Below are 26433 nucleotides of genomic sequence, written 5' to 3'. Positions count from 1 at the left end.
CAAAGAACAAGTAAATGGTGAATGTATGAGTAAATCTCCATTAATACTGACTGTGTAAAATGATGATGACAGTGATATCATCTTGGGGAGGGTCTAATATCTGTGTGTGTGTGTGTGTGTGTGTGTGTGTGTGTGTGTGTGTGTGTGGCTAAAATATACAACAAAGGCATAGAAATTGGGTAAGAAGTTTGAAGTCTCTTGCATTGTCTGAGAGAAAAAAAAGGTGCCAATTAATGTTGTTAGGCTTTGGTAAAGGTTCACATTGAGTAACCCCTAAAAGGCTGTCTAATAACCAATCTAATAAAGAGGGGGAATAAACTATTTTTTAAAAGACTTGATTCAAAAAAAAGAAAAAAGCAGGAAAGAAAATAAAAGTATTTAGTAAGCTGAGGTATTTAAACCCAAACATATAAGTGATTGCATTAACGATAAATCAACTAAATTATTCAATTAAAGGATAAAGACTGTCAGACTCATCCAGCAATGAAACAAACCCAACTATGTGCTGTTCATAGGAGACACCTAAGACATAAAGGTAGAGAAAGGTTCAATGTGAAAGGATTAAAGGCATCATTAGAGATACAGAAAGACACTCTGTTAGGATAAAAGACCCAATTTACTAGTCAAATAAAACAGTTTCGAATTTGTTGTGAACCTAATAACATAATCTCAAAATATAGAAAAGCAAAGACCGACAGGACTACAAAAATAGACAAATACACAGTCGTGGGGGAGATATCAACATACCCCTCTCAATTACTGCTGAGAAAAGAAGTGAGCAAGGACGGAAAAGATCTGAACCTGAGTTAGCACACCGGCCAGCCCCAGTGGCCACCCGTGGCCCCCTGCACTCCACAGCATGCAGAGACACTAGCAGAAGCAGGATATCAGGGCTGTAGCTGTGAGGGAGGGCTCAGGCCCCTGGATGGATGGCCATGATGGATCATCATTTTATTTAGCCTAGAATTGTTGACCACTTACTAGATTTTTTTAAAAATCACAGTAGATGCTAGAGCAAAACTGATTATTGTCACCGTTTATTGTCTTCTATGTGGCAGGCACTGTGCCAGGTGCTTTATTTTAATTAGTACTAACTGTCTCTACAAACCTTTAATGTGGTCGTTATTATGTCCATCATCTATATGGGGAAACTGAGACTCAGGGAGGCAAAGTGAGTGGAGTAGGATGCCATCACTGTCCTCAAAGGAGCATATAAAGCTCCCAGGAGGGAAGACAAGTGCACAGCAATTCAAGGGACAGATGGAGGGGAGCTGAAAACAGGAAGCTTCCAGTCTCCCAAGCAGAACCCTGGGACCCAGCTGGGCCAGGCAGGACCAGAGATGGGGACAGTGGGAGGGCAGAATACATACGAATTGGTATTCCCTTAGGATGAATATCCCGGCCAATTCTCAAGTAGACTTGCCCTCCTAAAAACAGAAAGGGCCTAAACAGCATCCCAGGGGCAGTGCCCTGGGCACATGGCAGGAAACCCTGTCACCCATTTGGCTGACACCAGCCCCTGACCCTCAGGACACAGTCCACTCTGTGAGTCCATGGAGCCCCCAGCCTCAAGGAGCGCACAGGCCAAAGAGCAAAGTGACCAGTATATATGTTTGGTCTGTATACAAACTAGTAGTTGAACGTTGGGAGAGGAAGCAAGTTAAGTTCCTAGGGATCAATGTGAAATCCCCATGGGTTCTGTTTCTCTCTTGAGTGTCCTAAGTCCTTGGTTCTGGCCAAACAGTTTTGAAGCTGGCCCTTCCCAGTGCCTTCATCTTGGAAACTTTGTTACAAGCCCCAAATGATCACCTTTCTCCTTACCTGTTTGCCATGCTGGAACCTCCCCCCTTTAAACCATGGCTCAAGGATGCCTCCTCCAGGAAACTCCCCCAGATTGATCTGCCTCACTCTCCCCACCATGTTATTCTTTCCCAAAGGTTAACCTCCTCCCTTCTCCAAACTGACCTGGCCTTCTCCCTACTTAGTTCCAGGTCCCCCTGCAGGCATCAAAGCTGTCCCTTCGTCTGCCAGCAGTGTGGTTGTCTCTTGGCTCCCCCCAGCCAAGCCCAATGGGGTGATCCGCAAGTACACCATCTTCTGCTCCAGCCCTGGGTCCGGCCAGCCGGTAAGTGGGCCCAGTGCCCAATGAGGAGAGGGACAGGAGAAAGGGAAAAGTACCCTGAAGACTAGCTGGCTTCCGGGTCAAACCCGGGGGCTGCTTATGTCCATGTTTCTACCTAAATTCATGGATAAGAATGGGCACTGGTCACCCAAGAGCAGCTGAAGCCTTACCTGGTGCCCATCTTGGGTTAGTCCTCTGATCCAGGGGCTGCAAGGTGGTCACAACCCCTGGAGGCTTCTTTGAGTCAAGGGTCACCACCAAGCAGATGTGAAAGGGAGACCAAGGCCTGGGCTCTTCTGGTCTTCTGGTCTTCTGGTCTGGCTGACCAAGGAAGGTTCTATCAGGCCCCAGAGCTGGTGACTGGGGCCTGCCTGGTCCATGGCCTCTGGAAATGAATCACGCTCCAGCGTGAATGGTCTGGCCTCCGAGGGCTGCTGGAGCTCTGCCCTGAGCGGCCTCCTTAGCCTGGAGCCCACTGGAGGGAGGAGGAAAATGGCAGACAGTAGAAGGAAGGCAAGGGCATGTCTCTCTGGGCCAGGGCTGGGCCTCACTGCTGGGGAGAGGACTCAGACTTCAATATCTGCCCAAAGCTGGGAGTACAGTGCAGTACTATGGATATGCATATCCATAGACTATGCCTATCCATAGTATGCATCCTTCCCTCTACCTTTCCCGATCTCCAGCCTCTCCAGCACTGAGTTCTGCTGGGTGGCTACTCTGGAGCACAGCCGTTCTAGTTACTTAAGCAGGTGCACCTGCCCTCAAGGGGTGTCCAGTCTAGTGGGGAGGGGGCGGGGCGCACCAGGGGTGTGCGGGAGTAGTAGCCGGGAGATGTGCTCAGGACATCTCAGGCAGGCAGCAAGGAGCAGGAGGTGGCCAGCTTCCCCCTCCGCCAGCAGCTTGGGATGGGACAGCAGCCTGAGCATCTGCGGATGAGCTCCTGGCAGCCAGGAAGCATCTCTAACTCCGCTCTGCTCTCCTGTGGTCTTTCTGAGTTACCCTCTGAGCAGCAGGTAGCCCAGCTCCGTACCAGTGAGGCCAGAGTTCTTTTGCCAGAGGAGAAGCCCAGAAATGTGGGCTTTTTAGTGACTCTGCGTCCTCCCCTCCATCCTCACGGCCACCAGCCCATATGCAGAAAAGTGCACATATCGTGGGCGTACGGCTCCATGACATTTCCTAGCACATTGGGCAAGCAGCACCCAGAGCAGGGAACACGATATCAGGACACCCCAGAGGACCTCCTTGTGCCCCTCCCGGTCACCACCCTTCCCCTGCCAGGGTGACGACCATGCTGACTTCAGATTAGTGTTGCCTGTTTATGTCCATTGTATAAGTGAAGTTCATACCATTAATCTGGCTTCTTTTACTCCACATTATTTTGAACTTGTGAATTTCCTCCACACTGTTGGGTGTGGTTATAGATCATTCACTCTCACTTCTGTATAGGTTTCTGCTGGGTGTGTGTATAGAATTGTTTCATCCATTTCACTACCCATTGATAGGCATTTGGGTAGGTTCCAGTTTGGAGCTGTTCCTTGGGGCACTGCTGTGCACACCCATACACGTGTGTACTGTCGGGTGTGTTCCCAGGAGAGGAAATGCGGGGCCCTGGGGTCTGGACGTTGAGAATGCGCTGCCATTGTTGGGTGTCTGTGCCAACTTTCCAATCGATGTTTTAGCCGTGCTGTCTGCCCCTCCTTCCCTTCTCCCTCTGTTCCCCCACCCCCACACACATCCTAAGCTTATCACCATTCTGGATGCCCGCTGTGCCTTTTCCCAGCCCACGCCTCTGCCACTGCTGACCCCTGCCGTGGCATGGTCTTTATCCTCTGTCATATACTGAATGCATTTGATGGCAATTAGCTGCTCACTTCTCTGTCTCCTGTGCTGGTCCGTGGGGCCCTGTGAGGACAAGGGCAGCATCTTTTCATCTCTGGGTCCCCCAGCTGCCAAACACTGTGCCTGGAACATCATTGTCACTAAATGCATGTTTGATGAATGAATTACGAGCAGCCTGGCAATTGTAAAGCCTTAGACATTGGGCAAGTTTCCCTTCATGAATTGATGGCAGAGGGTAGTCATTCTCCAGTTTGGTTTTGTGCGGTCATTTCCTCCTCCGACAATGAAGCCTTTCAAATGAGTGCTGCCTCCTCATTAACTCAGGCTTCACGAGCCCCCAGAACGGAGCTCCTGGGTCCCGTGCCCTGCTGGAGACCCTGGGGCCCTCCCCGCTTCTCTTCATGTCCTGAGCACAAGCACGTAGGAAGCTCCTCTCTCCTGGGGACGGTTCCTATCTGACAGTGGCACACAGGGGCCAGGGGGCCTGTGCGATGAGAACTTCATTCAGTTCAGCCACCTTATAGAGGAGGAACTGCCCTCAGCGAGGGACCCAGACACCTGACCACCACATTGTGTGATGTGTGATGTGTGATGTTACCGCTCTGCACAAATATACTCCAAATTCCAAACAACTGCACTACAAATTCGCTTATGAAAGAGACCTAGGAGTGAGCGCTGGGGGTGAGGACACAGGCGTGTACATGTGACAGGGCAAAACCACGGGTGTGAGGGTGAGGTTAGAGGCCATGCACGTGAGTCTAATGTATGCACACATACTAGGGTGTAAGAACACGCACGTGTGGAACCCTGAGAATAGACGGGAACCGCATCTGGCGTGGGCTCCCGCAAGTTATGCCCTTGGGGGCAGCCAGAACTGCAGGGAGTCCCGTTAGAAATTGTACCAAACGTGTTCATACACTTGTTGTTTTTCTCTGATTATCAAAATGGTGCAATTTTATTGTACAAAATTCTGTAAATACATAAAAGAATAGACAGGAGAGTAGAAATTACTTGTACTCATTCCCTGAAGATAAACGCTGGCAGTGTTTTGGTAGATAGCCTTCCAGCCTTTGATCTGTACGTATATTATGGGGGGTTTTTTAAATAAAAAATTAAAATGAATTTTTACATAATGTTATATAATCTGTGTTTTCCATGTAATATATCTAGGCACTTTCCCACACCATCACATACTCTTTTCAAACATGACCTTGAATGCCCATATGTATATAATCTATTTAACTAGTGCCCTCATTATTCTTTCATCTATTTTCAAATGTTCAACATTGTAAATAACATGTCATTGAACATTCTTCAGATAAGTCTTTATGCACATGTTTTATCATTTTCTTAGGTAAATTTCTATGGTAATTCCTGAGTCATAAAGAATATGGGTATTCTTTTTTTTTTAACGTGTATTTATTTTTGAGACAGAGAGAGACAGAGCATGAACGGGGGAGGGGCAGAGAGAGGGAGACACAGAATCCGAAGCAGGCTCCAGGCTCCGAGCTGTCAGCACAGAGCCCGACGTGGGGCTGGAACTCACGGACCGCGAGATCATGACGTGAGCCGAAGTCGGACGCTTAACCGACTGAGCCAGGCGCCCCAAGAATATGGATATTCTTAAAATGTGCATACGTGTTTGTGAATTACCCCTCAGAAAGTTGGAACCAATTTATGCTTCCACCAGCAAAATAAGTCCATATTTGTTTCTTATCCCCATGCTAATCCAAAATATTATGTTTCATTTTCGCCAGTTGGATTGGAAAAAAGGGGTCCTGTTTTAGGTATATTCCTTTCATTACTAGTTAGGTTGATTATTGTTATATGTTTATTGACTGGTTTTTTTTTTTCATCTTTGGGTAAAATTGTCAATTCATGTCCTTTATCCATTTTTTATTTGGGTGGTTCATGGTTTTTTCTCATTGATTTGTGAGTGCTCTTTACATAGAAGGATAATAGCCTTTTTAAAAATCGTATTGGCTGCAATTATTTGCCAGCTCATTGCTTGCCTTTTGACACTATTTTTGGTGTGCCGTAGGTTTTGTTTTCATATAATTCAAATTTATGAATCACTGTCATTTGTGATTTTTGCCTTTATTTTTATGATTAGAAAGACAAATATGTTCACAGTTTTACCTTTTTCTTTTTAACTTTTGATCCACTGGGACTTTATTTGGGAGTATAGTGATGTGTTTTTATTTTTTATTCATTTTTTAAACGTTTATTTATTTTTGAGACAGAGAGAGACAGAGCATGAACCGGGGAGGGTCAGAGAGAGGGAGACACAGAATCGGAAACAGGCTCCAGGCTCAGAGCTGTCAGCACAGAGCCCAACGTGGGGCTTGAACTCACGAACCGCGAGATCATGACCTGAGCCGAAGTCGGACGCTTAACCGACTGAGCCACCCAGGTGCTCCCAGTGATGTGTTTTTAAAAGAGATTTCAGGAGATTCTTGGGGAGCCCAGGTTCAAAGGAAGACCCCGGGATCTGGATTCGATGCTAACACCTTCAAAGGGAAGCCAAACCTTTCCTGTGTAGACACAAACGTACGCTCACATACACACTGACACACAAGCACGCACATTCGACTTTTCTCCACACGTGCACATGCACACCTCAATCCTCACGGAAGAGTGAGCCGGGAGAAGAACGCGTCCCAGTTTACAAAGGACTCGCCCAGCCCTTGCCTATTTGTGCCTCTCTGTAACCACACGGGGTAGGCAGAGCAGTGTCGCTTTCTTAGTTCACAGAATAGGAAACCGAGGCCCCGGGAGCCTTGAGAGAGAAAGGTGTATGAGCTGTGAGACTCACACTTGGTAAGAAGGGCAGGCAGGTGTTGGAGCCAGTACACCACCCACTTCGTGCACAGACAGGAACTACAGGTACCCGCACGGTCCCCTGGGTGCCATGGCCTGCAAAGACTTCCCAAGTACCAGGGCTGAAGGTGGCTTTGCACCTGTCTGCAGCAGGGACCCCCCTGGGTCCAAGGCCGAATCTCCATTAGGGAGGCAAGAGGGAGACTCTGCCAGGGAGCTCTATGTGTATTGAGGAGACGCCTGTGCCTCCTTCCTAACATCTCCCTGCAGATGGCCTGGGGCCAAAAAGGATGGTTTCTCCTGCCATAAGTCATCGGGCCCCTCAGTCCTCCCATGGGGCACAGAGAATGTCCCTCTGTGACCCCATCTCTATCTGCAGGTCTGTCCCTCAGCATGTGGATGAACGCGTCCACGTGTCCGTGTGCGTGTGAGCGTGCATGTGAGCATGTGTGTGCACGATCCCGTGACTGCAGAGATAACTAATTATTAGCTCCCTCTGGCCTCAGGGCCCCCCATCTGTTCCGGGGGCTGCTCCCCCCTCCCTAGACTTCTGCCCTGATTTCAAAGAGGCCCCAGTGCTGCCCTCCTTTGCCTTCCCCGCGGCTGACCAAAAAATAAAATGAAAGTCAGCCCCATCCCGCCTGGACCAGGGAAGGGGCTGACAGGAGGTCTGCAAACTAGCGCTTATCAAAAGCTCCTTCTCAAATTCATTTCAATATCTGAGCCTCTGGTTTCCAAGGCAACATAATCTTTTCATCAAAGCAACTGGTAAAACCACTGGGATCCGATATTGTTTTGTTGGCAACTTGTCAAAAGTGTCATTTGGTTAAAAAAAAAATTTATAGATTTATACAACCTACAAATATATACGGTGATCTATACCACTAATAATCATTAATAAAGTGTTGTCCCGTGAAGCTTTCCGGGTTCCGTCTCCCACCCCTTCTTCCCCCAGACGGTTTGCTCCCGCAGAATGAAGGAGTGGTAATTAGACGGCGGGGCGGGGAGGTGGTGCGGAGCCGGCTGGGGCTGGGGGCGCCCGTCTACAACCCTAATAAGGCAAATGCGGTAATTTAGTTTCTTCCCAGAGACTCCCTTTCCCCGGGGTCTTCCTGGGACCCTCCCTCCTCCATTCTCCCTTCTCCGGACTCCCTCCATCACTCACCCGAAACACTCACATCCCCTGACCTGCAGCCACACTTGCCAGGGTCTGGGTCGACCAAAAAAGTAAACCGAGGCTGGCCCAGCACCACGCCAGAGAAGGCCCACGAGCCCCCAGGGCCAAGCCCAGTGCAGACTCTGCTCACTGTTGCTCCCAAACCACAAAGGGCGAACGAGGCAGGATCCTGCCTCCTCTCCCCACCCCCCTGACTGGCCCACCCCCCTACTCTGAGCCCAGGTCCCCCAAGGAAGGTTGGGGTTGGAGTCTGGAGGCCCAGGAGGCTGGGTTTTACACTTCTCTGCCCCTGTCCCGCAGGCTCCGAGCGAGTATGAGACGAGTCCAGAGCAGCTCTTCTACCGGATCGCCCACCTAAACCGTGGGCAACAGTACCTGCTGTGGGTGGCCGCCGTCACCTCTGCCGGCCGGGGCAACAGCAGCGAGAAGGTCACCATTGAGCCTGCGGGCAAGGGTAAGCGGCGCAGTCCGGAGGGGAAGAAGCGGCCAGAAGCCCCCTTCTAGAATTCGGGCTCTCCCAAGAGAGGGGGTGTCTCTCTCCACCCTCTCTGCCACCTGGCCGAGAGGAGCTGGCGGGCCACCCGCCTCTGTCCCGCATCCGCCAACACTGGGCCTCTGCTGCCCCCTGACTCCCAGAAAGCCTTACAGCACGCTCCAGGCCGCGCAGCTACTCAGGGCCCGGTGGCATGGAGGGCCCCGGTCCCTCCTCCAAACTCGACTCCAGGGCTGAAAGAGGGGACATCAGCCTCGCTCCCAGCTCGAGGCAGAGCCTTTGTCCCAAGGCTCGGCTCCTCCAGAGGGGGCGGTGGCAGGGTACGCGGCTTCCACGGGGCCGAGAGCCATAAAGGGAGCTTTGTCGTTTCAAAGCCTAGAGGTAATGCCTCTGATAGCTGATTCACTCGATGCACGGACACTTAAGAGAGCGCAGACCTAGGAGGCCCTGGGCTAGATGCTGCACGCGGAGTTTGTTCTTAGGGAACACCCCCATCGAATCCCTGGCCTGGGCAGAAGTATGGCATGAGGGCATATGCACCCCCGCGTTACAGGGAATGACAGGTGTGGGGCCCCGGCCCGGGAGCAAAGAGGCAGCCGCACAACAGCTGATGTGCCCTCCGTGCAGACCGCAGGCCATGGGATCGACCCGCTGCCAGCCCACAACTTCAGTCCTCTGCCTTGGTTCTGGGCCTCCGTGGGAAGGCCACCTTCCTCTTGGGCCGGCCTCCTCCCTCAGCCACCTGAGTCTGTAGCCCTGGGGCCCTGGGAACCCACCCCAGCCACGTGGCAGCACCAGGCCTGGAGCTCTACAGCGTTTGGTGGCCTGGTTAACTTAACACCTGTGACACGGCCCGGTGGTCTGAGAGGGACCTGACGCGACTACCCTCTCCGGGTGCCCTTGACGTCTTTGCCTTTCTTGCTTTCCGTGAGGCCGCTTGTGCATCCTGGTGCTCCGAGCGTGCTCCTGTCAACCCCGGGGGACGTTCCTTTCTCCTCCGTGGCTGTATGTTACTGCCACCCCTGTGTCAGTCTACATTCCTGCTCCCGGTGACTCCGTCCCTGGGCCGCTGACTCCCACATCGGTGTCCGTGGGACACTTGTATATCTGGGTGCTTCCCAGTTACTCCACGCGGGCGACCCCAGGTTCAGTGGGAGCGAAGTATCCCCGTTCCTCCTCCTCCTCCTTCCGTGTGCCTGGTCTCTGTGAGGGCACCAGCACCCAGCCGGAATCGGGCAGTCGTCGTCCCCTCCCCCTCTATCGCTTCCTCAAAGCCAGGTCCTTCCCCGAGTCCTGCCGGTGCTTCCTGGAGCCCCTCACCTCTTGCCCCACTTACATCAGCTCCAGCCACCATCTTGCCACTGAGCCACGTCCTCTGCCAAGCCATCCTCTGCCGGCACCGGGGCTTTATCTGCAACCCTACTTTGAACACGTCACTACTTACTTATAGGCTTCCAGTGGCTCCTCGTGACCCCAAGAGGAAGTCCAGCCTCCTTGTTCTGCCGACAGAGCGCCCCCCCCCCCCCGCCACCCATGCTTCTGCTCCTGCTCACCACCAGTCCCCCTTCACCCACCCTGGGCTTTGGTCACGTCAGAGTATTTGCAGACCCTCACACTTCCCACGGGTCCCAGGCCTCCAGGCCCCTACTCGGTGCTGCTGCCTCTTCCCACCATGACTCTCCTTCCCTGCACAGGGCCTTCCTTTTTAGCCTTCAAGATCCAAGGTAAAGCTTCCAATTCCAGAAGCCTCCCTGGCTGTCACCTCCACCACCACCGAGCTGGCGGAGTCCATTCCTCCTGTGGGTTCCCACAGTTACTTGTACCTATCCCTACCGTAGTATTCTCGACCCGTGGGGAAAAATGTTTTTAAGTTGGGCTCCATGCCCAGCGTGGAACCCATGACCCTGAGATCAAGTCCTGAGCTGAGAGCAAGAGTCAGATGCTTTACCGACTGAGCCTCCCAGGCGTGCCCCTGCCCCCATAATGATCCTTTTTAAGTGTCTGTCCTGGACGATGTGCAACTCGAGGACAGGAAATAGATCTTCTTCACTGTGTGAGTCTTCAGAGCCTCATGGGAGACCTGGCCCATAGCAAGTATTTATTTGATAAATGTTTGTTGAACCAATGACTCCCATCTGAGCTTGCCTGCACCCACCCCTGCTCCAAGCTCAAAGCGGAGGTCAGGTAGGAGATGGGGGGCTTGATGCGTAAATTTGGGGAGCCCCAGGAAAGGCCGCCCAGTACAGCATTGTGGGTAGGAGTGGGGTGCCCTCACGTTCTCCTCCCCGTAGCCCCAGCGAAGATCATCTCATTCGGAGGCACCGTGACAACACCCTGGATGAAAGACGTCCGGCTGCCCTGCAATTCAGTGGGAGATCCAGCCCCTGCTGTGAAGTGGACCAAGGACAGGTATGTGCGGGACCCTGGAGGGCTGAGTGACCCAAGTGATGGGTGGTAGATGAGCCATAAAGAAAAGAATCGGGTGCCTTTACCTTCCAGCTGACCAGAGGCCCTGCCGGGTGCACGGCTACTGCTCTCCCAGGAGGCCTGGGCTCCCTGGCTCCCCACTGTTGACGGCTAAGGATCTCCCCTCCCTGGGTGCCTGAAGAGGGCAGGGTTACAGGATATCCCCAGGAAGTGCTGAGCAGAGCCAAGGGCCCTGGGCCGCCTAGCCAGCCTCCTTCTGCTCCCAGCCCTGTGTGCCTCCAGTCCTGAGGGAGGCCCCGGGAAGAGGGGGTGCTTACCATAACCCCTCTCTGCCCCCCCCCACCCCTGCAGTGAAGACTCGGCCATCCCTGTGTCCGTGGACGGGCACCGGCTCATCCATACCAACGGCACACTGCTGCTGCGTGCTGTGAAGGCTGAGGACTCAGGCTACTACACCTGCACGGCCACCAACACTGGAGGCTTCGACACTATCATCGTCAACCTTCTGGTGCAAGGTAAGACCCTGGAAGGCTGGCCCCCCGGCAACCTCCCCAACGACCTGGGCGACAGACCCTCAGTGGGACAGAGGTGCCACATGGAAGAGAAGGCAGGAGGGATGGAGAGAAGGAGCGGGAGCCGGGGAGGCTCCAAGAGGGTGGGAAAGCCAGGCCTTGGCCCTCACTTGCAGCTGGGAGACCCCACGCCCCCGTCATCGGATGTTAACGCTTTGTGGTGAGGGCTGGTGGCTTTCCCTCACAGTTCCCCCGGACCAGCCCCGCCTCACTGTCTCTAAAACCTCCGCTTCATCCATCACCCTGACCTGGATTCCAGGTGACAATGGGGGCAGCTCCATCCGAGGTGAGAGGGGTCTGGATGAGGAGGGGGGGAAAGGGGAAGAAACTCTGGGCCCAGGAGCAGGGGAAGAGCTTCACCCACTCCCACCACTTGGTCCCCATAATGCCCCAGAAGTGATCAATGGCCAGGGGGATGGGCAATTCGGACCAGCAGGAAGTTACCCAAGTGCCACAGAAAGTCACCAGCCTAGGTATCCCACGTTTAGACGGCCCACCCCAAATGCTGCTGGTGAGCTGTGTGAACCTGGAGAGATCGGTTTTCTTCTCTGGGCCTCAGTTCCCAAATCTGTAACAGTAGACAGAGAGTGCTTCTCGGCCTTGAATAAGCACATGAATCACCAGGAGGCTCTTAAAGAATGCAGATTCTGATTCAAGAGGTCTGGGATGGGATCTGAAAAGCCCCCAGGTGATCTAATACCGCTGTCAGGGGGACCATCCCTGGAGTAGCAGGGTCTAAATAGGGTCCCTTTTAAGCCTCAAGGCTCTGGATTCTGCTCCCTTCCCCACCTTAGCTGCTAAAGAGAGAGCGGGAAAACTCCTTGCAGCTTTGGGTCCAACCTGCATGGGCCCTTCCCCCATCACCAAAGGCCCCACTCTGCCCCTGCCGGAGCCCAGCCCCACGACGCCTGTTGGGGTGTCCCAGGCCCCGCCACGCCCGCCCTGAGCCAGGCAAACCTCCCGGGCAGGCTTCGTGCTGCAGTACTCGGTGGACAACAGCGAAGAGTGGAAGGATGTGTTCATCAGCTCAGGGGAGCGGTCCTTCAAGTTGGACAGCCTCAAGTGTGGCACGTGGTACAAGGTGAAGCTGGCAGCCAAGAACAGCGTGGGCTCCGGGCGCATCAGCGAGATCATCGAGGCAAAGACCCACGGGCGGGGTGAGGCTTAGCGATCACCCAGCTGGGGAGAGACGGGCCCAGGCCATGGGGATGGAAGATGGCTGGGGTAGGCAAGCAGGGCGCTGGGAAGCGGAGACTGAGGGGAGGGGCTTAGCCGCGTTCCGGCCTATGGATAGCACCTTGACCAATCACAGTAGGAGAAACAGGCCCCACCTCCCTGGCGGGGTAGCCGGTGGTGACAGCCTCCTCCTTCTCCCCACATCCCTTCCTCCTCTGCTGAGGCCTTCTCTCCAGGTCCTTCCCTCATCTCCCTCCTCCTCTGTCCCCTGGGGCATCCCTAGTTCCATGTGTGCCAAACGCTGTTCCCCAGAGCCACTGCAGCCCCCCTGACCCAGGGTACTCCTCCCCCCGCGGATGAACGAACCCTCCTCCTCTCTCTCGGTCTCTAACCACGCTCTCTCCCTGTGCCCCCCCCCGCCCCCCAGAGCCCTCCTTCAGCAAAGACCAGCACCTGTTCACCCACATCAACTCCACGCATGCTCGGCTTAACCTGCAGGGCTGGAACAACGGGGGCTGCCCTATCACAGCCATCGTCCTGGAGTACCGGCCCAAGGGCACCTGGGCCTGGCAGGGGCTGCGGGCCAACAGCTCCGGGGAGGTGTTTCTGACCGAGCTGCGCGAGGCCACGTGGTACGAGCTGCGCATGCGGGCCTGCAACAGCGCCGGCTGCGGCAACGAGACTGCCCAGTTCGCCACCCTGGACTACGACGGGAGTGAGTCGGAGAGGGTGGGAGGGGCAGCACCTGGACCGCGGGGAGGTGTCCCCAGGGAAGCCGGCAGAGAGGCAGACGCATAAAGACAGGACAGACAAATCGAAAAACAGGGAGGAAAAAGCTGGAGACAGGGAAGGGAGCAGCAGACCGGTAGTCAGGCAGGCCGGTGGGCAGGTGCGCCCATGACCATACAGACCTGCAGGCAGGCAAACGGGTCACACTAAGACGGACAGTCTTGGAAGGTGCAGTCCTTGCTCTCTGTTGCTTCAGAGAGATGGAGAGGAATGTAGAGGTGTAGTTGAGGCCCTGCCCTCGGAGGACCCTCTGCTAACATGGTGCATTAGCCAGGATGGGACGGTCTGTGCTGCAGTAACAGATAAACACTAAAAGCTCCAGGGCTTAGCCCAGTAAAGATCTGCTTCTTGCTCTCATAACGCCTTGAGAGGGTTGGCTGGCCACCATCTCCTAGCTCTGCCATCTTGAATGGGTAGCCTCCAAGGTCACCAAGAAGAGAAGGATAAAAGAGGCACCCCAGTTCTTAACTGCCTTGGCCAGGAGGTGACGCACGTCACTTCTGTTCACACTCTGTTGTCCGGAACTAGTTACCTGATTCTCATCTAACTGCCAGGAGGTCTGGGAGGTGTAGATGAGCACGTGGATGTTTGGTGCCTGCCACGTGGGGCACTTCCTACACATGCACACGCTCACACACACGCATGCACACACATGCACATGCGTGCACACACACACGTGCATGCATACATTAAAGGTACATAGAAGGCTGAATTCATAGAGATCCATTGTCACAAGGTAAATGAAGTCGACCTGTGCATTAAGGAAATCGAAGAAAAGCAGTAGCAGAAGGGGATGGGCTCAAACAAGGAAGCTTCATGAAGGAGATGGCTCTTATTCAAGGCTTTGAAACAGGCAAAAGAGGGGCTTTGCAGAGGGCTATGTCAGCAGAACTTACTGCCTCTGTGCAGGCACCCAAAGTTAGCAGATACTGCCCATGGGAGGGGGGGATCAAGGAGACAATGCAGCATTGAATGCCTTTGTTCCCATCTGGGGAAGAGACCCTGGGATCCCACTGCTCTGACAGTGCTCTCTCAGATTCCCGCTTTCCCTCCCCCATTTTACGAGCTGGATGGGGGCATCTAAGCTCATCTGTCCCCCCTCTAGAAATGAACATTGAACTCCAACAGGAAGGAGACTATCTCTGAAAGACTTCAGGATAATTCTAAAACAGCCCCACGAAGTCATCAATTTCATAATGCAGCATAGAAACTACATGATTGTTCATGGATGTCCTGATCTGACCAGAATTTGGGGGGTGGGGGAGGGCAAAAGGGGAAGGCTGGGGCTCTGTGCCAGGAAGTGGGGGTCAGAATGAGACCAAGGGCAGCAAGAGAGGTTCAAGGGCTACCCCACCCGGAGGACTCTGTATAGATCCTACTCATAAGGGACATCTGACTCCCTTCTTCACCCCATTCAGGTACCATCCCTCCCATCAAGTCTGCTCAAGGTGAGGGGGATGATGTGAAGAAGCTGTTCACCATTGGCTGCCCGGTCATCCTGGCCACTCTCGGGGTGGCGCTGCTCTTCATCGTTCGCAAGAAGAGGAAGGAGAAGCGGCTGAAGCGGCTCCGAGGTAGGCAGGTTTCCTACGGGCTTCCCAGGAAGGAGTGTTGGCCCTCAGCCACGCTGGCCACCTTTCATTGGCTCATGGCACCATCTGGGCAAGAGAGTGTACCTGTGTCTCATTGAAGGGAGAGCTGCTATTCCAATCTTCTGAAACTTTAGTTCTCACTGCTTCCTCCTCTGTGCCCCCAAGACTTTGTGCCTGACCTAACCAGGGCTGAATTTTAGAGGTGCACACTGGTAAAGCCATATTGGTTTAAATATGTAAACATTTCCATGTTAGGGGCACCTGAGTGGCTCAGTCGGTTAAGCATCCGACTTCAGCTCAGGTCATGATCTCGTGATTTGTGAGTTCGAGCCTCTTGTCGGGCTCTGTGCTGACATCTCAGAGCCTGGAGCCTGCTTCCAGTTCTGTGTCTCTCCCTCTCTCTCTGCCCCTCTCCTGCTTGTGCTCTATCTCTCTCTCTCTCTCTCTCTGTCTCTCAAAAATGAATAAATGTTAAAAAAAAAAAAATAAAGAATAAACATTTCTATGTTGTTCCCTTCCACCCTGGATCTTCCTTCTCTCACACAGGATCCCTGCGATTCTTCTAGGAGCTGGCCACTAAAGCATAGACCTGCAGGTGGTCTCTAGGACCTTGCTCAGTTCTAACTGTGTTGCTTCCAGAATGTGTCTGATGTTAAATATTTTGAATATCACCCCTGTCCTAATACATGATACCATAGACTGGCATGAATGGGTCTGATTTACCTTGATTTCCCCAGGGCCTAGTACAGTGTCTGGGACCTAGTAGTTTCTTAACAGATGGTCATTCATTCATTCGGAAAACATTTATTGAATATCTGCTGTATTGTAGATACTTCCATACATTGGAGATATAAAGACGAATGAAAGAAGAGTCCATAGTCCTCATAGAGGACTCCTATGAGTCAAGTCCTCATAGAGTTTAGAGTCTAACATGAGAAGCCAGGGCACAACAGTAGTACAAAAGAGGGAATTACTAACACTGCCTTGTGTGTTTAGGAGTCAAGTGGATGGATGGATGGATGGATGGATGGATGGATGGATGGATGGATGATTGGATGAATGGTTGAGTGATTAATTGGTTGGTTGGATGGAAAGATATATAGGTGGAAGGATGGCTGGATAGATGGTTAAATGAAAGGTTCAATGTATAGGTGGTTTAATGGATAGGTGGCTGTATAGATAGATGGAGGAGTGGATAGATGAACTATTAGATAGATGGAAAGATTAATGGTTGAATGGATTAATGTGTGGATCCATGGGTAGGTGGATGGATGGATGTATATGTGAATGGATGGATAATAGATGAATGATTAGGTAGATGGATAGATAGTTGAATGGATGTTTGGATGGCTGGAGGATGGATAGATGGATGGATAGATAGATGGATGATAAGATGGACAGATGATTGTATGACTTTATGGATGTATGGATAGGTGATTGGATGAATGGTTGAGTAGATGAATGGATAATTGGATGGATGGATGGATGGTTGAACGAGTGGATTGTTGAATGGGTAGATGATAGATGAATGACTGGATGGGTGGGTGGAGAAATGAATAGATTGATAGGTAAATGGATCAATGGTGAATGGATGGATGGATGGATGGATGGGTGGGTGAGTAGATGGTTGGATATATACATGGAGCTAGATTCATTCTGACAGATTAGTTTCACGATTCTCATTCTCCTCAGAGGTCTAATGAATTAACTAGGCCCTTTGCTTCTCTCACTCTTTTTTTTTTTTTTTTTTTTTTTTTTTTGTCAATTCATCCATGGACTTCTTGGGGACAGGTACCCAAGAGGAAGAAATGAAGTCTCTTGGTTGATAGTCATTTAGGGATGCCCACTGACCACCTCAACTTCACTCTCTTCTCTTCTCAGCAGACAACTGAGGATGGACCCTCCACTGGTACCCATTCCCAGCCTGCTATGTTGTCTTGTTTAATTAGAGTCGATTCAAGAAACAGATGGAGCAGTTTACATACCCTCTCCTTTGGGAAGGACCTCCATATTAGATAAAAATCTGAGGAAAGGAAAACAGACCTGAGCCAAACCTCACACCAGGAGCAGTCAGACCTTATTGTGTTTTAGACCATTTTGGAAGCCCTTTCACTTCTCCCTCTTCTTCCCAGGAGACCAGCTCTGGTCCCGTTTTAGGGAACTCCCCTACCTTTTCCCGCATGCCTCTGCCAGTTTTCATCCTGCTCAGACTCTATTCTCATCGAGCCCCTCTCTCTACTCTTTTGCAGATGCAAAGAGCTTGGCAGAAATGTTGATAAGGTAGGTGTCACATGGCTGCTTCCTCCCCTGCAGAGGACAGGCTTCTAAGACCCCACTGTCCTGCTAAACCCTCTCCTCCAGCCCCTCATGGCTGCTGAGTCACCCACCACTGGCCCTTCTCCCCACAGCAAGAACAACCGAAGTTTTGACACCCCTGTGAAGGGGCCTCCCCAAGGCCCGCGGCTACACATTGACATCCCCAGGGTCCAGCTGCTCATCGAGGACAAGGAGGGCATCAAGCAGCTGGGTGAGTGACAAGAGCCACAGGCTCTCTGTCCCGCTCTCCCCCAGGCCACAACCCACAAAGGGCAGCCACCAGCCCTCCCAGCAGTGCCCAGAGCTCTAGCAGCAGCCCCACCAACAACTCAGCAACCTCAGAACTCACTGAAGCTTCTCTCAAGGGCTAAGTTTCCTCCTCTAGCCGAAAGAATTATTCTGTCCTTTCTGGGTCTCAACGTGGGATAAAGACAAAAAGACATTTGCAACGTCCAAAGAGAAGGACTCCTACTCATTGTCCTTCTTCCCCCAGGAGATGACAAAGCCACCATTCCTGTGACGGATGCTGAGTTCAGCCAAGCTGTCAACCCGCAGAGTTTCTGCACTGGTGTCTCCTTGCACCACCCAGCCCTCATCCAGAGCACAGGACCCCTCATCGACATGTCTGACATCCGGCCAGGCACCAGTATGCCTTATCCCCAGGGAGACGGACCTCTTCCCACACAGGGTGTCTTGGGCACAGCATGGGGCACAGGCAATAAAAAAAAAAAAAAGGTGGGAGAGGAACAGCGTGGAAGAATGCAAAGAGCACTGGAGTTAGAGTCTACAGACCTTGACTGAAGACTTACTTAGCTGTGACCTTGGGTATATTGCTAACTTTGTCTCTCTGGGCCTCCGTTGCCTTCCCTAGACATTTGAGGGTTGGGTGTTCTTGCTCTCCGAGGGCCTTGTGCCTCTAGCGCTGCAGCTCTGGACATCAGGATAGAACACATCAAGGGCTATAGGGAATGAGTGCACAGGAGGCAGCAGGAGAGGAGGCGACATTCTTCCCCCTGTGGAAGGAAAAGATGGGGTGGGTGGGGAGGACCAGGATGCCACCCACTGCCCCCACACCTCACCACCGTAGCTCCGTTCCTCCGGGGCCAGCTATGTGGTTGGGAAAGGCAGCATGCTCAGCCTCACCACGGGAGCTTCTGTGGCTGCTTATGCCTCTTCCCTGGCTCTGCACTGCCCTTCTGGTAAGTGCCAGCTGCCCAGGCCTCAGTGCCCTCAGCGGACGTGTTAGCCATCGCTTCCTGTTTGCAGATCCGGTGTCCAGGAAGAACGTCAAGTCAGCCCACAGCACCCGGAATCGGTACTCAAGCCAGTGGACTCTGACCAAGTGCCAGGCCTCCACGCCTGCCCGCACCCTCACCTCTGACTGGCGCACCGTGGGATCCCAGCATGGTGTCACTGTCACTGAGAGTGACAGCTACAGTGCCAGCCTCTCCCAGGACACAGGTGAGCCCAGGGCCCTGCTCGCGTCTTGCTCTCTGTTCTTCACTTCCCCTACCTTCCAGCTCCCCCTTCCATTTTCCCAGCCTCTACCCACCAGCTCATGGGGGCCAAGACACAAGTCCGCTTCATTGCCAGCTGGCCACTGACTTACTGTGTGGCTGGCGCAAAAACACTTGACCTCGCTGAGCTCTGCTTAGTCAAGGATTTCACTTTGCTATCCCAGAAGATGTCAGAGAAAATGGTATGTGTGATGTTTGTTGGAGAAAGAGCGGAGTGTTCCAGGGGGTGGGTGCTTATTTTCAAGAATGGAAGACATTCTGCCCTTTATTCACCGAAGACCCCACTTCGGCCACCACTGCCACCTTCCCAGGGGGCGATCAGGGTCCTCAGAGATGACCACTGGGGTCAAGGGTAGGGGCACTGCTCAGTCTGGTCTCGTTTTTGTTTTTATTTTTATTTTTTAATGTTTATTTTTGAGAGAGAGAGAGAGAGAGAGAGACAGAGCGCGAGCAGGGGAGGGGCAGAGAGAGGGAGACACAGAATCCAAAGTGAGCTCTGGTCTCATTGGTAAATGAGACCCTTCTCCCCATGACCCGCCCCCCATTTCTTCTTACCTCCACGCTTTCCGTCTCCCCAGACAAAGGACGGAACAGCATGGTGTCCACAGAGAGTGCCTCGTCCACGTACGAAGAGCTGGCTCGGGCCTACGAGCACGCCAAGCTGGAAGAGCAGCTTCAGCACGCCAAGTTCGAGATCACCGAGTGCTTCATCTCCGACAGCTCCTCCGACCAGATGACCACAGGCACCAACGAGAACGCGGACAGCATGACGTCCATGAGCACGCCCTCAGAGCCCGGCATTTGCCGCTTTACCGCCTCCCCGCCCAAGCCCCAGGATGCCGACCGAGGCAAGAACGTGGCTGTGCCCATCCCGCACCGGGCCAACAAGAGTGAGTGCTCGGCCCCCCTCCCCTGCTGTGTCCCCTGCCCTGCCACCACGTGGGGCCAGCCTGCCTGGGCAGGGCTCCTTGGCGGCGTGGGCAGCGCAAAGCAAGTACTCAGGAGAGTCCAGGTCAGGGTCCATATCCTGGCTCAGCCGCTTAATACCTCCGTGGCCTTGGGAAGTCACTGAGCCTCTCTGGCCTTCCTTTTCTCGTTTGTGAAATGCAAGTGACAGCATATACTCTGCGTTGTCGTAGCGGACACCGGAAGTTCTGAATGTGCCTGACGCAGGGCAGGTTCTCAGGACGTAGTGATCCTCCCCTTACCCCGAGGCTGTGCCAGTGTGGGGACACGGCTGCCCAACGGCCGTGGGTCTCAGTGCCTTTCAGATCAATCCAGACGCGAAGGAACAATCCTGGCAGCTCAGCCCATGGTGGCCAAACCTCAGTGGTAGACAGTGACCTAGCCTGACTGGGAACTGTCTGACCCAGGGCCCTGGCCAGAGCATATGCCCTTTGGGGTTGGTGGGACAGCCATAGGACAACCGGAGGGGGGTCCATCAACGGGCACTGGACCACACTATACCGTGCAAATCATGCACAGTCTGGTCTGCTCGCTACTGGCCTTGCTCAGTGGCCATGCTGATCGGGGCCCTCAGGACCATCTAGAGAAGAGCCCAGGGTAATGAAGTACAAAGGCTTTGGAGATTCGCAGCCCTGAATGACACCCCTACCCCTTCTAGCTGGGAGAATCGGGGCAAATCACTTAACCTCTCTGAACCTCAGTTTCCTCATTTGCAAAATGTGGGCAGGTATTAACCTATATCCAGGGGGCTACAGGGACTAAATGAGATCATGTAAGGAAAGTTCCTGGCACAGTCACAGGACAGAGGCACATTTACAGGTGAGGATGCTTATTGAGCTGAGGGATCAGGGCACAGGGGTCCCGGAAGCGTGTCATACGGAGGTGGTTTGAGAAATCCGGAAGATCCCACCTGTGAGAAAGGAGAGGGGTGAGGACACCTAGCTGACTTCAGACCTCTGGACGGCAGCCGTGGGAAAGGTGGAGGTGTGGGGGCGCTTGCTATGTGGCAGAATATGTGGCGGAAGGCAGAATCAGGCTCAGCGTGGGGAGTCGTGGTTTTCCGAAATGAGCTCTCCCCCAGCTGAAGCCGAGCAGCGTATATCGGCCATTTAGCAACAAGTATCAATTTATTGAGCAACTACTACACGTGCTAGCCACGGTAACTGAAGCACTTTCCGTATTTGATCTCATTCACTACTGACGGTAATCCTATAGGGAAGTGCGATTGTCCACATCTCACTGATAAGGAAACCGAGGCTCAGAGAGGTCAAGTAACTGACGATTGCCTGGCTTGTGGAGGGACTCCCAGGTCAGATCGGGGGAAAGACTGGGGGGTAGGGGGTGGCACGAGCAAGCTGGCTCCCAGAGGCCTCTGCCTCCAACCTTTTCTGGCTCTGTGATTTCAGGTGACTACTGTAACCTGCCCCTGTATGCCAAGTCGGAGGCCTTCTTTCGAAAGGCAGATGGGCGCGAGCCCTGTCCCGTGGTCCCACCCCGAGAGGCTTCCATCCGGAACCTGGCTCGAACCTACCACACCCAGGCTCGCCACCTGACCTTGGACCCTGCCAGCAAGCCCTTGGGCCTCCCGCACCCAGGGGCCCCTGCTGCCGCCTCCACAGCCACTTTACCTCAGAGGACCCTGGCCATGCCAGCACCCCCAGCAGGCACGGCCCCCCCAGCTCCCGGCCCCACCCCTGCCGAGCCCCCCGCGGCCCCCAGTGCCGCCCCTCCGGCCCCCAGCACCGAGCCTCCGCGGGCCGGGGGCCCACACACCAAAATGGGGGGCTCCAGGGACTCACTTCTCGAGATGAGCACATCGGGGGTAGGGAGATCCCAGAAGCAGGGGGCAGGGGCCTACTCGAAATCCTATACCCTGGTGTAGGGGCACGGTGAGAAAAGCGGCCCCACGCTCGGACCTGTCTGCACCTCCAGCCCTCACACACCAACTTGGCTGTTTTCCTGCATTATTTATATTAAACTGACAGACAGAAACCAACCGACAACGAAAAGAAAACCCCCCCGAGTCATGAACGCTTGTACATAGAACTCTTTTGTACAAATGAAACTATTTTCTTCTTCTCCATGAAGCCAGGGCACAAAGAATTTAACAGTACAAATCAACCCCTCCAACCCCACAAAATATGCGTGGAGAGATCTATATACATATATAGGGAGATGGGAACGTGTCGACAAGCTATGTATCTATATATTTCTCTCCCCTTATTTTGAGACAGAGGCACAAAGACTCAGCAATTTTTCCCTCCTACTCACTCAACCCTCCTTTCAATCTAGGCGGTTTTGACAAAGACCAAACTCCCAACTCAGAGACACTGCATGCGATTTTACTGTTCCAAGAAAACCAGGACTTGCTTCAATTTGCAGATGCTTATGTGTTAATACCTTTTTCTATGAAAAAAAACCCAGCGCCGTGTGCAATAAAGGTTATGTTTCTACGTGGTAGCTTTTTTCCCATCTGGCAAGGGCCAGTGGGGAGGGGGGGGGGTAGAAAGGAAAGGCCCCTATGCCTAGCTGGCTATCTCTCATGGGGAGACTGTGAGAAGCTCGGGTTTTAGCTCAGCAGGTTAAACTTTTTAAAAGGCTTTTAATTAGCCCGGGTGCATTCTTGAGCACCTGTTCTGTTCTCAGATCTGGGCCGGCCCCTAAAGGGGGCCAGCGGTGTGGCTTTGAGCACGCTCCTAAACCCCTCTGGGCCAGTTTCCTTATCTATAAAATGAGGCAACCTTGCTGAGAGCTTGGGGAGCTTGGAATGGGGGGTGGGGAGGCTAAGTGCTGGCTTCTCTCCTCCAGGAAAACATGACCGTGCCCAGGGAAGTAAAGCTAGGCAAACCACAAGTGCTCACTTAAGTCACATAAGAGGTGCCTATAAACTGGGAGGGGGAGGAAGAGATTCTATGTATCCTGGGGGTTGGGACAGAGCCGGAAGTTCTAGGCTGTTAAGGCAAAGTGAGGCCAACGAGAAGGAGTGAGGCCATCAGAGTTTGGAGAGGTGAAAGGGGCTCATGGAGGAGGGAAATGGAGCTCCACCAAAGAGGATGGGCCAGCAGGCATGCCGGGGCACAGGCAGATGTGCCGAGGGTCCTTATCTGATGAAAGGACGTGTGGGCGGGGCCTCCAAGGACGTTCAGGTTTGAGTAGGCCGAGGAGACGGAAAGACCGCAGGTGGCCATTTCCCTCCTCCCTCCAGCACGGCCAGGAACCCCTGGGTGAAAAGACAGTGCACCTAAGAAGCACATAGGGGGTTCAGTGCCCCCAAGTGAAGGCTGAGCTCTGGATCGGGAATCGGGAAGGAAGGTGAGTCTCTGAGACCTGCCGTACCCCCGGAAGCTGAGAGGAGGGACTGGGAAGGGGCCCAGAGGGCTGGAGAAGAACGGAGGGCTTTGTGCAGGATGCAGGTGAGCTGTCCCTGCCCGTCTGGGCCACAGCAAGACCCTGCCTGGGATGCATGACCTTTAATGGAAGCCCTTTCCAAAAAGCGACTCCTTCCTCAAACACTCCGTGAGTACCCAGGGAGTAAGGGATACAGAGGAGCTGTTCCTGTGAGTGTCCCCGGTACAAGGTAAGGGGGTAGGCACCATGACAGGGGCGGGGGCAGAGGCCTTGTTCTCCTTGGTGACTCCTAGGCCCAGGGGAAACTCCATTTCAGCCCCCACGCCGAGGACCCAACCAAGAGAACCAGCCAACAGCAATAATGAGAATAATGCGAAGGGCCTGCATTCCAGACACCGGCTGATAGCCCAGCTTCACTCCTTCAGTAGCCAGGCAGGACGCCTCCCGTGGCTGCGTGCGCCATCTGCAGGTCACCTCCCGAACTGCAAGCACAATGATCCAGCCTGGGAGTTCTAGATGGGGGCTGAGAGCCCCCGTTCTGCGCCCCGCCCCCACCTGCGCTGGACACTGGGGAAACACGAACCGGACCCAACCCGGACCAGCATGAGGGAATGAACAAATCTAGAGTAGAATAGAGGCACCTGCTTAAGGTTGCAGAGGGAAACCCTGTCGTGACCGTACATTACCGAGCTCTCCACCATGTGCCAGGTATTGGGCAGAAGGCTTTCCTCGTGTCGGCCCATGTGACCTCAATGCAGTTTTGGGAGGCAGGTGTCACAGTCTCCGTCTGACTGGTGAGAAGCTGGGGTGTGGGGACTTAAGTAACTCATCCAAGGTCAGAGGGGCAGGAAAAGGTGCACTTAGATCCGAGGCCCAGGGTGTCTGATTCCTTAACCATAGAGCCACACTGCCCGGGGTTGTGCTCGCTCAGAGGCTGAGCTGCAGTTCTGTCCCTAGGACGTTGCAGGCGTGGCGTCTGCCAGGACGAGGGAGACCAGCTGGACTGACTGTCCGGAAGGCGGTCAGTGTGGAGCCGTGAGTGACTGACTCCGAGAGGTGAGCCAACATGCCGGGGCTGGATGGAACGGGGAGCCTGATGTACCTCATTCTGTCGCGAGGCGGTGATAGGGAGGGAGGGACGGACTGAGCTCTGGGGGCCGCGGTGGGCCAGGCAGGATGAGACGGATTTGGAGAGGCAACAGAGCATCAAAGGTGAACGAGCCAGTTTCACTTGTGGTCAAGCTAGCTCTGGATCCTTAACTCTCAAACACAAGGGGCAGAAATTCAAACAGACTTGTGCAGAATCCACAGTGTTGTGTGCTGATCATCTTTGGCCTCGGTATGTCCTTTAGGTAAACTGCAGACCCACCTGTCTGAACTGTCCCCGGAAGCGAGTTCCAAAGTCAGCCAAACCCCCAGTTAGTTACCACGAAACTGTCTGGAGTCATCATCCCACACACTTCCTTGCTCCTTTCCAGACCTCCACTCTGTCCACCACAGATGAGGCCACTGTCTGTCTCTAGAGCACTGGTAGTCAAAGCACAGGCCACAGACATGCAGCGTCAGCATCGCCCAGGACCTTGCTAGAAAGGGACGTTCTTAGGCCTCACTCCAGACCCACTGGATCAGAGTCTGTAGGTTAACAGACTCCCCAGAGGACTCACGTGCACCCTAGAGCACTGGAAGGATTCAGAGAGACCTCTCCCCTGCTCTCTCCTGGCAACAATCAGAGAGAGCTAGAGTAGTGGGGCTCAAACCTAGTTAAGCATCAGATTCACCTGAAGAGCTTGTTCAATCCCAACTGAATCACAATTTGTGGGCCTGGACTCCAGGCATTTGTATTTGTGTGTGTGTGTGTGTGTGTGTGTGTGTGTGTGATAAGAGAGCCACAGGGAAATTTACCATTTTAACCATTTTTAAGTTGACAGTTCAGTGGTGTTAAGAACATTCACTTTGTGCCACCATCGCCACTACCCATTTCCAGAACTTTGCCAGGTCTGCAAACAAAAACTCTATATTCATTAAACGCCCACACTCCCTTCCTCCCAGCCCTGGCAACCACCATTCTACTTTCTGTCTCTGTTAAGTTGACTACGCCATGATCACTCATAGGGTCTTTGTCCTTTCTATTGGCTTCTTTCACTTAGTATGTTTGCAAGTATAATCCATGTTGTAGCCCGTATGAGAATTTTGTTCCTTTTTAAGGCTGAATGGTATTCCATTATAGGTGTAGACCACATTTTTAATCCCATTACTTTAAAAATTTTTTTTTTCAACGTTTTTTTTTTTTTATTTATTTTTGGGACAGAGAGAGACAGAGCATGAACGGGGGAGGGACAGAGAGAGAGGGAGACACAGAATCGGAAACAGGCTCCAGGCTCCGAGCCATCAGCCCAGAGCCTGACGCGGGGCTCGAACTCACGGACCGCGAGATCGTGACCTGGCTGAAGTCGGACGCTTAACCGACTGCGCCACCCAGGCGCCCCTAAAATTTTTTTTTAATGTTTATGTATTCTTGAGAGTGACAGAGACAGAGCTTGAGTGGGGTAGGGGTGGGGTAGGGGGCAGAGAGGGAGACACAGAATCCGAAGCAGGCTCCAGGCTCTGAGCTGTCAGCACAGAGCCTGACGTGGGGCTCAGACTCAGGAACCGTGAGATCATGACCCAAGCCGAAGTCTGATGTTTAGCCAACCAAGCCACCCAGGTGCCCCTTAATCCCATTATTGATGGGCCCTTGAGTTGTTTCCTTCGGCTATTATGAATACTAATGCATAAACATCAGTACATAAGTTCCCGTTTGAATCCCTGTTTTCAAGTCTTTGGATATATAACTAGCAGTGTAATTTCTAAATCAAATGATGATTCTATGTTTAACATTTTTATGAAGAAAAATATTTTCATTGAGGTATAATTGACATATAACATTATACTAGTTTCAGGTGTACGATGTAATGATTTGGCATTTGTATACATTGCAATACGATCCCCGCAGTAAGTCTAGTTAATATCCTTCATGGTACATAGTTACAAGTGTTTGTTCTTCTAGTGAAAACTTTTAAGATTTACTCTCTCAGCAACTTTCAAATATGCCACAAAGTAGTTTTAGCTATAGTCCCCATGCATATTGCATCCCTGTTAACTATAACTGGTAGTTGTTTTTTTTTTTCCTTTTGACCCCCTTCAGCCATTTCACCTACCCCAGACCACACCCCTGTCAACCTGTCAACCGCCAATCTGTTCTCTGTATCTATGAGCTTGGTTTTTTTTGTTTTTTTTTTT

The 26433-nt window shown here is 52.9% G+C and overlaps 1 protein-coding gene and 1 long non-coding RNA gene across 5 annotated transcripts in view; one reads left to right on the top strand and one right to left on the bottom strand.

Annotated features, from left to right (window-relative positions):
• Positions 1–22259, top strand: part of DSCAML1 (DS cell adhesion molecule like 1) — a 351352-nt gene extending 329093 nt beyond the window's left edge. The window contains exons 20-33 of the mRNA XM_058686854.1: positions 1986–2125; positions 8259–8412; positions 10743–10860; positions 11230–11393; positions 11638–11736; positions 12419–12607; positions 13054–13341; positions 14834–14989; positions 17257–17287; positions 17416–17534; positions 17817–17969; positions 18590–18784; positions 19419–19730; positions 21213–22259. Coding sequence (XP_058542837.1) covers positions 1986–2125; positions 8259–8412; positions 10743–10860; positions 11230–11393; positions 11638–11736; positions 12419–12607; positions 13054–13341; positions 14834–14989; positions 17257–17287; positions 17416–17534; positions 17817–17969; positions 18590–18784; positions 19419–19730; positions 21213–21688 — 2594 coding nt within the window. The 3' untranslated portion in view covers positions 21689–22259. The remainder of the gene's footprint in view (positions 1–1985; positions 2126–8258; positions 8413–10742; positions 10861–11229; positions 11394–11637; positions 11737–12418; positions 12608–13053; positions 13342–14833; positions 14990–17256; positions 17288–17415; positions 17535–17816; positions 17970–18589; positions 18785–19418; positions 19731–21212) is intronic.
• LOC131486868 (uncharacterized) lies at positions 10506–13193 on the bottom strand. 4 transcript variants are annotated; one of them, XR_009249504.1, is made up of 5 exons: positions 13080–13193; positions 12408–12629; positions 11895–12018; positions 10944–11747; positions 10506–10838 (listed from the first exon to the last, which is right to left on the bottom strand). It is a non-coding gene; the product is annotated as an uncharacterized LOC131486868 (long non-coding RNA). The 4 variants fall into 4 exon arrangements; XR_009249507.1 differs by having other exon boundaries at positions 11699–11747; XR_009249506.1 differs by having other exon boundaries at positions 11977–12018.
• Positions 22260–26433: the final 4174 nt, after the last annotated feature.

The sequence above is a fragment of the Neofelis nebulosa genome, chromosome 10 (assembly GCF_028018385.1).
Source record: "Neofelis nebulosa isolate mNeoNeb1 chromosome 10, mNeoNeb1.pri, whole genome shotgun sequence".
Lineage (NCBI taxonomy): Eukaryota > Metazoa > Chordata > Mammalia > Carnivora > Felidae > Neofelis > Neofelis nebulosa.
Note: the sequence above shows the minus strand (reverse complement) of the source record. Positions and strands in the feature narration are given on the sequence as shown.